General features: G+C 36.1%; 1 protein-coding gene across 4 annotated transcripts; it reads left to right on the top strand.

Moving 5' to 3' along the window:
* Positions 1 to 1,720: 1,720 nt before the first annotated feature.
* On the top strand, positions 1,721 to 15,057 carry LOC112508789 (probable protein phosphatase 2C 55). Of its 4 annotated transcripts, none has more exons than XM_025113540.1 (6): positions 1,721 to 1,815; positions 12,124 to 12,972; positions 13,141 to 13,465; positions 13,708 to 13,857; positions 14,361 to 14,651; positions 14,793 to 15,057. In XM_025113540.1, the coding sequence occupies exons 2-6, from the start codon at positions 12,209 to 12,211 to the stop codon at positions 14,820 to 14,822; spliced, it is 1,560 nt and encodes a 519-aa protein (XP_024969308.1). In that variant the 5' UTR covers positions 1,721 to 1,815; positions 12,124 to 12,208; the 3' UTR covers positions 14,823 to 15,057. The 4 variants fall into 4 exon arrangements, with proteins under 4 accessions (XP_024969308.1, XP_024969307.1, XP_024969310.1 ...); XM_025113539.1 differs by having other exon boundaries at positions 12,085 to 12,972; XM_025113542.1 differs by having other exon boundaries at positions 1,725 to 1,815; positions 12,718 to 12,972.
* The last annotated feature ends 503 nt before the right edge of the window (positions 15,058 to 15,560 follow it).

Raw genomic sequence — 15,560 nt, 5'->3', positions numbered from 1 at the left:
ATACATATATATATATATATAATATGTATATATTATGATTCAAGAAAATAAAAAAGAAATACATAACGAAGATGAAATTTGACTAACACATACTATAAACTTAATGGTCTGTAAATTATTTGTTCAAATGTGTTATAAAATTATTATAACAAAATTTATGCGTAGAATTTGTATAACCTAATAAAAGTAAGGATATTATTAAAAAGGTATATAAGTTAAGATATGAAATATACTTTTAATAATTTATTTTATGTAAAAATAATATAATGCATCATTGGAATTGAATTACTACAGTTTATACAAAGTTTTACACCATTGTGTTGGAAGAAGTTGTGCAAATGATTGGATATGTACTAACATCATTTGAACAGTTTTACAAACCCTCGAAATATATTTACGTTTTTTTTTGTTGGGACATGTTTTAACGTTTCCGTTCAGGACATCAAAAAGCTTCAGATCGGCCCTGAAAAGAAAAGATACCATATCTTTGGTTCAAAATTCTAGCAATAAGTGTATCTTGCCGAATTCTATAGTAGAGAACGCTGTAATAATAATTGGGCCATGAGATACTTTAAAAAGTATTGCAGAAAGGGCCTGTTTCTTTTCGAGCATGAGGACCAAAATGAGTTGTACAAGTAAAAGTGTCTAATTGTGATTGGAGGGGAATGAGATTAGATTTAAAAAAAACATGTTCCACATGTTTTTTTTATCGAGCTTCATAGCATGCAGGTACACACATATGCACCATGTTAAGGATAAGGAGATTAAGATGTCGTTTATCAAACACTTACCCAGTAAAAAAAACATGTTCCACATGTTAAAGACCAAAATGCCCCTGATTCAACATGGGTCTTTAACGAAAGTTAGGGCTAAAATTGAAACCTTAAGGGCCGTAGCCATGAGTTTTAAAGTTTTGGGACTTTATTCATAACCAACGTGATGAAATTTATAATTTTTTTAAAAATAAATTAGTAAAATTGGTCAAAATAGCCATTTCTTAAACATAAATTGGTCTTCTAGCCAATCATTTCTCTGATTTACCCTAAATATCACTACCTCCACAAATACACGCCTGCCATTTCTGGACCTAACTAAAAGACAAAAAAAAATCAAATTGTAGATATGGCCGTCACAGTTGTAGACTTAAGTCAAATCTGATTTTTTTTTTGGTCTTTTAGCTAGGTTCGTAAATTGTAAAAGTAAGACTTATATGGACGTGATGATATTCAAGTACATCGTAGAGATAAATAGTTAAAAAAATAATTTATAAAAAAGAAATGAATATATTAAGAGGGTGTTTGTGATTGCTTATTTGAAACAACTTATATTTTTTTACAAAAGCACTGATCAACTTATTAAAAATCAGAAGAGTTTAACTTTTTCAAAAACTTTTTATTATCGGTTTGACATCAATATAAGTTGTTTATTCAAACACTCAAAAAAATTTATTACCAATTTGATACCAAAATAAATTAATAAGTTATTTTTATAAACGTAGATAACTAATCTTCCAATAAATTAGAGTACTTGCTAATTTAGGCCAAAGAAAACTTTTCCCGTTTTAATCGAAAGCCGACAAATTCAGTTCTTGATTTTGACCTGACCAGACCAGACCTTACCTGACCGACTAATGTGTTAATTTACGATAATACCCTCTGCGTCTGTGTCATATGGTTCGACCAACTCCCGATCTCCGGTCTTTTTCAACGTGAGGTTAGGGCTTTAATCACACCCCGAAAGCCCGTAGCCGCCGTCTTTCTTCATCTGAATCTGCATCGATCTTTGGTTTCAGCCATGATCATTTCTCCACATCAGGTAGTGTTTTCTTGTAAGATGTTAATTGTTTCTACTGTGTTACAATGACTTCCTGTTTCTGTGGATGTTAATACTTGATAGTGTCTTTTATCCGTCAGCGAAGCACTTTTCCCCTTTTTTACGCATCATGAAATTGTATTTGTTGAGAAGGGAACTTATCTCTTACAGTTCGTGTCGTGCTTTCATTCATCCGATTGAATGTTAATACTTGTCAGCGAAATTAGATAGGAATGTATCCTGTTTGGTGTTATGGGTAAATATTGATGTACGACTAGTATGGAACCAAACGTCACGCACAATCAGATTATACTTTACTGAATATAATTGTGATGAGGAATTATATCGATATATTCTAAATTTATCAATCAAACTGGGAAACAGTTGGATAAAAAAAACTAAGTTTCATGTTGTTGCCCTAGTTAACTACTAATAAAATTATGAACAAAACAAAATGATAAATGTTGTTGGATGAAATTGGTCTTAAATACTTCCCTACTAAATAAATAAAAGAGAGTCTTTTGAGTTATATAATGCTTTTTTTTGCCTTTTTAGATGCATATGTCCCATAATCCCTATACATATGATATCTGTCAGATACCAAATCTTTAGACCCTTATCAGCTTCAGTTGTAATGCTTCCTTTGAGGTTGAAAGGGATAAAGGTGTGGTGAAAAACGTAAGTAATGAAAGAAGAGAGAGATAAAACCTACCACTAACAAGATCAATTGGATGAAGATAATTAAATCATAAATCACTTAGTAGCTAGCTACAATTAAGATATATTCAATATATTGAAAACCTTAAAACCATCTAGGGCTTGTCGAGATTCAGTTAACAATTGAAAGAAAGTTCAAGAATTAGAGCTAAATCTCTCACTGTTTGGTCGCCTTAGTCTACATTCAAGAGGTTGAGAACTCTCCACACAATTTTGTTATTACAAGCATGACTTGCAATGACTTCTCTTGACTTTTATACGGTTATACCATTGACTTCCCTCCTCTAAACTGAGAATTATATTTATAACCCCCTAACTGACATCAACCACAACCTATGATAGAAAAGACTAACATACCCCTAACCCCTCTTCCTTTTAGAGTTTGTAAGTCGTTTTCTTCTCATTGTGGGTCATGCTTGTAATAACTGATCTGTGTGGATAGTTCTCAACCTCTTGAATGTTGAGGAAAACAACTAATCAGTGAGAGATTTTGCCCTAATTATTGAATTGTTTTTCAATTGTTAACTTAGTAAAACTAGGAACAATAAAACCTATGATGATCCAACCTTCCATTGGTATATTTTACTGCTTCATCCACTTCTAACACTCTTCTACGTTAAAAACATTTCACTGGTATCACGAAAATAGTCGTCAAGTTCTCTTATGCTTCTCTCTTTTCTTGTTGAACGGCTTATCCAAATAACCTTCCATCTTTTTTTGAAACACATCACCTTTAGCTAAAGAATCTATGGTTCTCATATGCTTGTCTTACTGCATTTCAGAACTATCATGAACCTTCTATAAATACAAGAGGACCTAGAACATTATGGAGCTCTATGCTATCTTAGAAGTTAGAACATTATAGGGTCGTTTAGGATGTTTGAGAGTCTTCCTTGTACGTCCCGTATATCGTGTGACTTCAACTCTCTTATTGCACGATGGTTCTTGATTGTTGTGTCATGCCAATGTGAGCCATCTTTTCTTGTGCAACCTTGTGCCCATTTATCCAAAGCTATGTCTCTTTGAGCAATTTTAGTCTTTTAGAGCCATTGCACCTTGTTGAAAATGACAATTGTGGGCTTGGGGAATCTTGTTCATCCATTGCGTTCTTGCAAATGTTCATTGCACATTTGTGTTTTTATAATTCGTACTTTGGTGCAGGCCTTTGTATAAGAAGCATTTGTATTAATTCTTTTTTGTGTTCCCACCGCTTGTCTTGCAACTTTTGAGGCACCCAAAGGATTTGGGGAGCTTGACATTCCTCGCTTCAGTACTCCACAAGAAATAACTAGGATTGTGGGGGCATTAGTTTTACTTCAGAGACTCTAGGTCACTACAACTCTTGAATGACCCTATTGTTGAGACTTGAGACCATGCATGAAGTTAAGCAACTCATTTTTGTCACCTATGTTTCCAATTTGGAAAATGAATGGGAACTTGATAAGAATCCTGATGGACTTTGTTCTTTTGTTGGTTTTTGTGCCTCATAAGTGATCGAGAAGTCCATAAGACACAATTATGTTATGAGTTCTATTTGAATGCATCCCATGTTTCGATGGTGATGATGCCTCATTGTATCTCAACAACTTTCCTACATCACCAACAAGAAGCAATATCAATCAAGTGAAGGGTAATAATGTGTGCCTCAAACTTTTCTTCGAAGTTGTTCGACTCGAAGTAGGACTTGATGCAACAAATGAAGATGTTTTTTACGTCTTGCAAGCCAATGTACACCTTCTGTAGTAATGCATACCTCAAACTCTCAAACTTTTCTTCCAACTTGATTGAGTCGAAGTAGCTCATGATGCAACAAATGAACTGATTGAAGTCGATATTTTTGATGTCTTTCGGGCCATTATACAACTTTGGCTTAGGCACATCGATCGTCCTTCGTATTTCTTGTAGAATGATATCGTTTAATGTTTATAGCTCTCATTGGGTGCCACATGTTTGCAAATTGTGCAATATGACTAGGTCTTCTCGAGATTTTCCTTCATCTTATTGATTCGAGTTTGAGGCAACCTCTTATGTACCTTGTGTTGGAAAATGGCATTTTCTTGCATCACATAGTGGTCCCAACCACATTGGGTGCCCTAGCATATGGTCCTTGAATCTCTGTTATTATTGCTCTACTCCCTTTGAAATTTTGCTCAATTTGGTTAAAATGCTCCTTCAGATTAGACATAGCCAACTCGTGCCATATAAGACATGTCTTAATGGATGAGAATATCCTTAGATCTCTCACGGGGTGCATCCTTCTCAATGAATGAGATCTTTAGATCTCTCACGACGAGCAACCTCTTTGAATTCACCATACCAATGGCTTCATTACCTGACATCTTCCTTGTAACGTTGTTATGTATGGGGAGTTATTTGTTCCAAGCTTTTTACAACCTTCAACATCAACATGTTTTTTTCATTGAGCCAAGTCAAGTATGATATGGAGGACACATTCAAGGAACACAAAGAACTCTTTGTAGTTTTTTCTTTTATCCTTATTACTCCCAACACTTGAACCTTGCACTTGGAGGCTACAAACGAGGGAGGTTGTATAAAGAACAAGATAACGATTCTGCTAGCATGATCTTCTTCTTAATTGTCAAAGTTCAACTAAGTGACTCAATTGATTTTGATTTTGCTATCAACTATCAGAGGATTTAAAACTAAGTGGGCGATTATTCCAATTAACTATGAATGAATTGATGAAACAACTACACAAACCTCAACATACAACTCAATAGGCACACACAATAAGGGTGCATTTGGTACCTGGGACTGGATGGGACAAAAAAAATCATTCCACGTTTGGCATTACATTGGACTGTGGCCGAGTGTGACTGGGTGGGAAAAAATGCAATCTTTTTGTCCCACCAAAATAGGTGGAACAAGGTGGGACTTTTTAGCTAAAGACAAATTTATGCTCATTTTTGGTTCCCCCATTACATCTCAATGGTATACTAAATATTATGTATATTACATAATTTGTATATATGATATTATACACATCTATATATCTACATTTAATATTACATATATATGTGTGTGTAACATATCTATTTATATATCTATATTATATATTATATCTACATAGATATAAATATAATCTTATATTTCTATATGTAATATATAAAATTATGTCTATTTATCTGTATATAATATAAAATGTTATGTCTATATATAAAATAAGATATTATATGAATAAATAATATTATACTTATATACTATATATAAATTATGTGTAAATATTTTTTAATAAAATTATTTAAATATCGCTTGACATGTCTTATTCATTATATGGTAAATAAACAATAAAAAGAATACTCTAGGGACAATCTGGTTCATTTAACATTTTGCCCTGTCCTCTACTACACCAAACACTATATCGACAACTAGTTTTGTCAGTCCTGCCCTCTTTTGTCCTGTGAAGTCCACGTGCCAAATGCAGTCTAAATGAATTGATCTAGCACTAGTCATGACTTTGGGATTTAGATAAATAAAGGATCCTTGGCATTGTTTACATGCAATTGTTGATATCAAGTGATGCTATCATATTATTTTACTAACTCACCTTGAACTGCATCAATAGTCTTCCAAACTTATTGAATTTGCTGATGAGTACACATCCATATTCTTGTGTCATACATACTTGTTGGATCACGGATGTTTAAACAAGTGACTTTAGTTGGGTGTGCAAACAAGTATATTACTATACTAGTTCTTTACGCTTTCACAATAAACTCACACTTCATTTAAGTGATTTCTGAAATAACCTTTATATTGATTCAAGTAACTGATGATTCAAAAGGTTGTCAAGCAAATGGATGATAATAATACCAACACAGGAATGAAATTAACTTGATATATCTACATCTAATATAATGAACAGTGTATTCAGTTATCCCAATTCACCATTCAACTAATCCCAGTACAACCCTACTCACTCATGAAAAGGGAAATGAATGATTTCACAGTTGGAATTTCCATATCTCAAGTCTGGAATCAAACAATGTGAATCAATTATAAAATTTAGTTGCAAAGTAATGAAGAACTGAAAACTTTGTAATGAGTCGAAGGCTGTCTTGAGTGCTTTGATTCACCAGTCAAGTGTGACTGCTGTTTGGCTTCTTGTTTTGGTCTACTGCAGTTCCTTGTCCACTTCCAGGCTTTAGTCTGTTGACCAAGCTCCATCCCCTTGTCATGATTTCTCAATTTTGATTTCAATAAAATAATCAAGCCCTCCAACTTCATCAACATCATTCTCCATTTGCTGCTTGATTGCTTTCATGGCAGCAACCTTGGTTATTGATCTCAATTCTTCATGAGCATCTTGTAGTTTTTCTTTTAGAAGTTTATTAAGATCCTCAAATCTTTCTTGATGTGTGAAGTGTGAACGTTTGCCCCAGCCCTGTCCAGGTCCATCTGCTGTGTACCTAGGAATAATATGTGTTCTTAAGGCTTCTCAGAAGCTTTCAAAAATGCACCAGCAACCGTCTATACACCAGCAACAATCTGTTATGATTTTCATCTTCAGGTGCTTTGTGCTGATTTTCGATTTCCATTTCCAATTGCCTGCATCTGGTTCCTGCCTAGCAACATCCTCCAGATCATGAGATCGGTTTTTTAAGGCCTCAACAAAAATCCCTGACAGCTCTACATTACCAATGGCAGTGCTGCAATCATCATTCCTTTTATCTCTTCATCATCACAAGGTAAACAAGTTCATATGGCACTTAGGGTTTCATAACAGACAAATTCCGTACATCTCCTTTGTGTGGCCATCTCGTTTTTGATCTACATCGTTGAACATTCTTGAAAAACTTATTTGTCTCCACTCTCAACATACTATGGACTTCCATGTGTCATTGAATTGTTGCTGGAAGAAATTTGCCATGTGGTATGCTTTCGACAGAATGCTGTACACACCAGCAGCTGCTTGTATGCTTTAAGACATCGAAAACTTCACGAATAAAACACCATCTCTTCTGTGTTCTTCCCTTTCTCGTTACCAGCAGCTCATCACCACAGCATCAGCAAAACAAGGTCATGTATGCAACAAAAGCTTCAATTTAGCCCATTTCAATACAAAATAACATATATTCACATTAACACATCACCAAAGACGAAGGATACCATTTTTATACATTTTCAGTATTCTAAGCATGCATTTCGACTCCAATGCTCCAATTAGGGATAATATATAACCAATAAAACCAATTATAGTTCATAATGAATATAAATAGAAGTTCTCTCCCTTTTTATAAGGGGCTCCAACTATTTCAAGAAGACTATATACAAGAACTTTATAGGTTTTACTGCACGGGTCCCTAGATTACTACAGATATCATCAACTATGCTGTTATAGCTGTGAAAATACAAAATTGCTGCCAGGACCGATATTTGAAATAGTGGTTATAGCGGTCCAAAAATAGCGGTTCATATAATATTTCTTAGAAGTATATATAATTATATATATAATATGGCTACATAAACATATCATTTGCAAAATAGGAAAAGTGTTCATAAACGAGCTAATTGCAAGCAATAGGTTCAACATCTGAGTCAACATCATCTAATACGTTTACTTTCGTTTTGGCTAGCTTCCCACTCTTCCCCTCCTCTCCCTTCATCTCCTGCATGATCATCATCATCATCCCCATAGCGCTTCTTTTTACTTCTTGTACTTGGCCCAACTTGTTCATTACCTCCCATTGCTTCTCGTACTTTTGACCAAAGGAGGCCATTTCTTGCATCCACAAACTCTTGCAGCTCGACGTATTTTGGAACCACCCAATCATCATTTTCTTCCACATCCCTCAAGAAAATAGGATCTGAAGATTTGTTATCCCTAAGAGATTTGTAGCGCCTCTCTAGTCTTTTGTTATATTGAATGAATACAAGATCATTCAACTTCTTTTGCAAAAGACCATTTCTCTTCTTAGAGTGCAACTGAAATGATAATTGATAAATTTAAAAATCATTACTTGAATTAAAGTTGCATTTGAACTAATACATTTTCCATAACCAAGAAAACTTACATGATCAAATGCACTCCAATTCAGCTCACAAGGAGAAGCGCTACAAGTGTGGCTTAGAACACTAATCGCAAATTGTTGGAGCACAGGTGTGTCAATGCCATAAGAACACCACCATACATCTATATTTTATAGGTATATTAAGTTAATAAAAAACACATACATAAACTTTTGAATATGTATGTATATATCTATTATCTATCTATATATAATATATTAGATTGATTATCATACTTACATGGTGCAACTTTAGCTCTATTCCTTATGGCAGCCGTAGATCCAAATTTCCCCGATGACTCGACATATTGATTAAGTTCCATCCTTAAAGTATCATTTCTTTTTTCATCATGCATAAGTCGGTCAATTGCATCGTATAGTCCCGTCTTAATGTATCTATCATTCTCAACTTCTGAATCTTGTGCATAATAGATGGCGGGGTTGGGGTAATATCCAACTACAAATGTACTAAAAGTTAATACCAATGCTTTAAGTTAAATAAAACATAACAATGTTTTGTAAATTATACCTGCATGCAAAGGATGATGAAGTTGGTCACTCCAACGTGCTTGAATTATAGACCACACTCTAGTGATCAATCTCTCGTGAGTAGTGCTGGTCAAGTTCTTCTTAATTTGATCTTTTGCGCTTTCCATAGCATCTTATATATAACCCATACACGGCTTTTCCTTCGTGTCAACTAACCGAACCACATAAACCAATGGTGCCAGTACCTGACAAGCAAGATAAATAATGTCCCAGAACTCTTGCTTAACTATTATTCTTTCAATTCTTTTTCCGATGGCTTTCTTGGCAAAGTCACTCTTCCTCCATTGTTTCGAAGCAAATATCACTTGGAGATGCCGGTTCTCATGAATGCTCTGAATGGTGTAGAATTGTGTTGCAAACCTTGTAACACAAGACCTATGTAATTCCCTATTTTTAGTGAGCCTCCGCATCATATTCAGAATTCTTTCGTGGTTACAGATATAAACCCTACCGCTCTCGCATTGGACACCTCCTATCATAATATTCACGCAATGTGCTGCTCATGGTGTCCAAAACATCTGAGGATGTTGTTCTTCCAAGATTTTTCCTGCTTCTTTAAAGTTGGACCCATTATTGGTTCATTATTGGTAACAAACTAGCATAAGTAAAAAAACAATTAGTCAATACTTTAATATATATAGAGTATGTTAATACTTATAGATAGAATATTTGTCACCTACTCACTTGCACAATGTTCTCCTCTCCGACATCGTCTATAACCTCATTGATCATCTTTACAATTAATTGAGCATCTTTCACATGCTCCGATGTATCAATTGATTTAAAAAATTGTTTCCTTTAGGACAATTGACCAAAAAGTTTATCAAGCTTTGACCTTTCCTGTCTGTCCAAAAATCAGACATAATAGTGCATTTACTCTTCTTCCAATGTGAACGAAAGGAATCAACAAACTTGTTTGTATCCTCGAGTACATCCTTCAACAAAGTGACACGAATGTTGTGATAACTCGGAGCTGGCATGCCTACCAATGATAGGAATAAAGTTAGTAATTACGTCATTTATAAACTTTTGACATATATTCAAAATTTGAAATGGTAATTACCTCTTCCATACACTCCAATGGCATTTATAAACTTTTGAAAGTTCTCGTTGTGCACGGCATTGAAAGGAAACCCAACTGAATATGCCCAAACCGCAAACTCTTTCCAAGCGGCCATCTTTAACTTCTCCTTGATTGTGTTATTTCTATCTAAAGTGGTTTGTTTTATCTTGCCATAGTTGGGCTTCAACATTGAATCAAGAGGACCGCGAACATCACTAGCGGCCTTTCGTTTCAAACTACGAGATGGCTTGTCGGCTTGTGCTCTCCTTCCTTCAATAAATTCTATTTCATCTTATTCTTTCCCGTCATCATATCATCATCACCATCACCATCATCTTCACCATCACCATCATCTTCACCGTGTTCAACCACGTATTATCGAAGAATTCTACTCTTCTATTTCTTTCTTTCTTTTGCTTATTCTTTTCATTCGTCGATTCAAGAACTCTTTTCTTGATGTCATCAGTCACATTAGGACAACCAACCACATTACCTCCGGTGTGAGTAAGATGTTCTTTCAATCTAGTGATCCCTGCACTTACTATTTTACAGCACAAAGTACACCATACATTATTCTTTTTGGTTGGATCTTTCCGTMCCCCTCATTCCCAAGCCATATCACCATTGATGCATTTTGTACCCACATCTGATGAAGTAGTAGTAGTATTCAGAGTCACAGATGCACTTGAAGATTGATCCCCTTCTCTACTTTCCATTAGTTCCTTTAGCTAAGCCCTAACAAAGCTAAGTCCTAACAAGCAACTGAGTAAGTGACTAACAACAAACCAAACAGAAGCTGGAGCAAACAAGAATAAAGCAGATGAGATCAGAAGCTAGAAATAAAAGTTGGAAACAGATGAGATCAGATCGCCGAACAGATTGTCGTGGTACCCGGAGACAGAAGCTGGAAATAGAAGTTGGAACTTGGAAACAGAAGCTAGAAGTAGTGGTCGTCTAAAGCAGATGAGATCAGATCATCGGATTCGTTGCTGAACAGATTGTCGATGAGATCAGATCGTCTAAAGCTAGAAGTCGTGGTCGTCTAAGTGAGAAACCTAGTTCTTAAATCCCAAAAAAAGCCTTGACTAACGTTAACAGAAGCTAGAAGTCGTGGTCGTCTAAAGCCCAAGACTGAAAATAAAGCCCAAACCCACCAAAAACTAACGTTAATATCGAACGCAATTTACTCTAAATATCGGTCAAAATTGCGGTAAATTGCGCCGATAATTGCGCTACTGCAATTTGACCACCGATATTTTGCAAAGGACCGCTATCTGAGATATTGCAGTGCTATTGCACCGCAATTAACAGCATAGATCATCAATATCTACAACACATACAAGAGTGGTTGGAAACATCATGGAGAACTTTATACTATCCTGGAACATTGTAGGGCTTTCTAGGTTGTTATGAAGTCTTCTTTACTGGATCTTTGTCGCATGCATCAACTGAATGTTTATGTGGTGACTGGACATCATACCTGTAGCTGAAGAGTGCTGTCTGTGAAATTGGGTAAGTAAATTCAATGGATGCCAGCATCTCCTATTTCTAGTGAGAAGAGAGCATGTCTAGGTGGGGTTTTGATCAGTACCAAAAGTTGTTAGGTGAGAGCATGTTTCAAAATTTATATTTTCTCCTCCTTGATTGTTGTTATCATCATGAAAGCAATTGCATAGGATTTTCTCACAAAGACGTAGAGCAAGGAATGAGATTCCAATGGCACAGTTGTCACAATCTTCCTTAGCAACTCTATTCCCATTTTGACTTGAATATTCTGGACTCTTATATCCTTCCATTTCTTTTTAGTGGATTCATGACATGCCATTATTGTTATTGTTGTAGTGAACATTAGTTAATTGCCTTATCTCATCTAGTTTTGCTTACATGATCCTGGAAAACTGTTTTTCGAGCCAGGTTTTTGGTATCTGTATTTGATTGGATTGGACCCTGTAGATAAATGTGCTTGGAGTTATGAGATTATACCTTGCATGGGGTGATATTGATTGGGTTCATCCTCGTAAACTGGTGCAAAGACAAGATGCCATATAATTACTTCTCAAGACTCAGAAGTTCGTTCAGGCATGGGATTCAGAGAACCAATGCTTCTCTAGGAGGTGATTTTCAGGACTCGCTGGAAGTTCTACTTGGTCATGGGAAACTTTTGTTTGGTAAACCTAGGTTTTACTCCGGACCATTTGTAGAATCTGGTGACCTAAATGTTCTACTTCAGCGCTGTACTCCTTGTGCTGCTCAATTGAACTTGCTGCCCGCAAGTAAAAAGAAGAACCTTTCGGTTATTGGAGCTGTTTCACGGACATTCTCAACCCCATCAGTGTCAGGACCATCACTTCAAGTTTGTGGATATCACGTTGATAATCTGCTCTCCGGGCCTGGTCATTTTTCTTTAGGTATTGGCAATCATAAGGTGTCTATGGCTCTTTCCAGTTATAGAGCTTTGCTTGGGGGAGGTTCTCTAAACAACTTAACTGCCACGCATGGGAACCTCATGTTGTCGATTGATAATTCTAATCTCTCTTATGGTAGCAGACGTTTCCATAGTTGCAGAAAGATCAGCATGAATTCGAGAAATAAGAAACAATCGGAGAGTTTCTCTCTCTATGGATACTTTATGTACCATGTTGCCAAGACAAGTGGTAGCTGCAATCAGTTTCTAGGTTTTGAATGGAAGAGCTTCCACATCTCATCTCTGGCATGTTTAACTGCTGGAACATCCCCTGATGGGTTCTCAGACAACTGTGTACATGATGATCAGCTTACAAATTCTGCAGATTCTTCTGATAGGTAATGTTTTGTTTCAAATGCGGCAGGTCTGTTCGATAGTTATGACTTCCTTTTATGATCATTAAAGAATATGAAAATAATTTAAACTCGTACCCGTCACTAAGACATAATTTCTGGTGCAACTGTGTTGTCCTCTGAAATTCATGTATCACTTGGTGTCGACTGCAGGAAGACCTTATCAGACCGATCGCTCAAGTTGCTTTCAGGATCATGCTATCTGCCTCATCCTGAGAAGGAGGAAACAGGTGGTGAGGATGCTCACTTTATTTGTTCTGATGAGCAAGCAATAGGTGTAGCAGATGGTGTAGGTGGCTGGGCTGATCTTGGTATTGACGCTGGAAAATATGCACGGGAACTAATGTCCAATTCGGTAAGTGCTGTACAAGATGAACCCCAGGGTTCTGTTGATCCTGCCAGGGTTTTGGAGAAAGCTTACACAAACACTAAAGCCAAAGGATCCTCAACTGCTTGCATTATTGCACTCACAAATCAGGTAGCAATATATTCCAATCAGTCTAAGCATAAGGCAGTCTCTGAAGCCATTTTATAATTTTTTATGGGCATCACTGAATAGGACATGAATGTAAGAACTGGAAAAATAAACTACAGAGCTATCAACTCTTGCCTAGCAGTCCTTTTCCAAAAAGGAACTCTTCCCTAGCAGCCACCTTGAGTTTTCTTATGCTTCAAGGGTTTTGAGATGATGTAACGCTAATTCATGTACTCTATTTGCAGGGTCTTAATGCCATTAACTTAGGTGATAGTGGTTTCATGATAGTTAGAGATGGATGTACCGTTTTCCGGTCCCCTGCACAACAGCATGATTTTAATTTCACTTATCAACTGGAGAACGGCAGTAATAGTGATTTGCCCAGCTCTGGTCAGGTTCGTAAGTTTGCCATGTTTTTGTTCTGTTTGATATGGTACACATGTAGCTATAGATCTGTGAGTTCTTTTTATTACATTGACTTGAATTATAATTAGCGAGTTTGATTATCATAGATAGATGAGAAATGTTGATCAGAATTCAATAACATTAGTTGTGTTTTTGTGCCCTGGCATTGTTTCACATTTATCCCGTTCTTGATATAGGATCTGCTTATTGCACGAACATTTTTGTGTCGAAGGATATAAAATATTTTCAGTAATTGAATTTTCGAATACCCTGACATGTGTATGCCTTTGTTCAATAATTTCCAAAATAACACATAGAAGTTACTTCTTCCTTAAAATCATATCTAGCTAGTATATTATTTCTTCATAACAGTCAAATCCAATCTTTTGGTTTGTTCAATAATTTTTACAGTTTGTACACTCAGATTTAGCTTTTTAGATTTGATTAGAAAAAAAAGGTGGAACTAATATACATGAAGCAAATGATGACGCAGGTATTCTCAATTCCTGTTGCTCCGGGAGATGTAATAATAGCAGGCACAGATGGACTGTTTGATAATTTGTACAACAATGATATCACTGCGGTGGTGGTTCATGCGGTGCGAGCTGGTTTGGATCCCCAGGTGACGGCTCAAAAGATAGCAGCGTTGGCACGACAAAGGGCACAGGAAAGGGACAGGCAAACACCTTTCTCTGCTGCAGCCCAAGAAGCTGGGTTTCGTTACTATGGTGGGAAGCTTGATGACATTACCGTTGTTGTCTCCTATATCACCTCTTTCAAAGATGTAAGCCCTCTTCTCTCTATCTCTCTATCTATCACACACATACACATAAACATAACATGACACAAGTAGTTTGCATGCATCAACACGACACAATACATAACATGACGTGTTTTGAATACTCGTGTACTGATTGGCTTGCAGGATGAGTCTTCGTCATCAAGTTCTCGTTAGGAGATTCCTTTAAAGCAATTCAGTGATTATGGTAGTGTTCTATGAGTTGGAAATTGAATAGTTGTATATAAACATAACAGCAACAGATGTGAAGGCTTTTTGTTCAAGTTTGTAATTTGGTTCCATGTTTTTAGGAGGGTTGATAACAGATGAAATGAGGCAATAATTTGTATCACAGACCATGGACCGGCTAGCAATATGATTGGTTAAATTAAAGAAGGGACAAGTATTCGGCATGCGGTACAGGCGATCTCTTTGCTTGGTAAATTGGATCAAACTAAAAAAGGCCAAACAAGCTAATTATAGCTAGTGAGTTGGTCTGAACTGAAACCATCTATGGATGAAAGTGGTGGTAGGAAAAATGATATGAAAAGAAATACAACAGTACCAGGATGTTCCAGGTTTAAATCTAAAGAGGAATAAAAATTCTTGTGGCCACGGAGGTTCAAATGTGGTGACTCTGGGCTATCTGCAAAACAGGTGGTCGTCCTGGGATTAGTCGGCTCGCATAGTGGGTTGGATATCTAGGTTAATTAAAAAAAAAAAAAGAAATACAACAACAATTCTAATGATGATGCTAAAATATATTGTGAAAGTGGAGGTTAACATAATCAAAATGTATGTAGTTTTGGTGGATCATCAACCAAACATAATTTTGAAAAAACTGGTTAATAGTATACACTAACAGGAACAAGATGATTGAATTGGAAATATCGACAAATTCTTGTGCAGCTCAAA

Source organism: Cynara cardunculus, assembly GCF_001531365.2.
Source record: "Cynara cardunculus var. scolymus isolate 2C chromosome LG 3, CcrdV1, whole genome shotgun sequence".
Taxonomy (NCBI): Eukaryota; Viridiplantae; Streptophyta; class Magnoliopsida; order Asterales; family Asteraceae; genus Cynara; species Cynara cardunculus.
Note: the sequence above shows the minus strand (reverse complement) of the source record. Positions and strands in the feature narration are given on the sequence as shown.

Excerpts from the sequence above, each read along its gene's own strand:
- LOC112508789 (XM_025113540.1), top strand. The coding sequence starts at position 12,209 with ATGCCATATAATTACTTCTCAAGACTCAGAAGTTCGTTCAGGCATGGG. Across the intron at positions 12,973-13,140 it reads TCTGCAGATTCTTCTGATAG|GAAGACCTTATCAGACCGAT; the intron begins GTAATGTTTTGT and ends TGTCGACTGCAG. Across the intron at positions 13,466-13,707 it reads TTATTGCACTCACAAATCAG|GGTCTTAATGCCATTAACTT; the intron begins GTAGCAATATAT and ends CTCTATTTGCAG.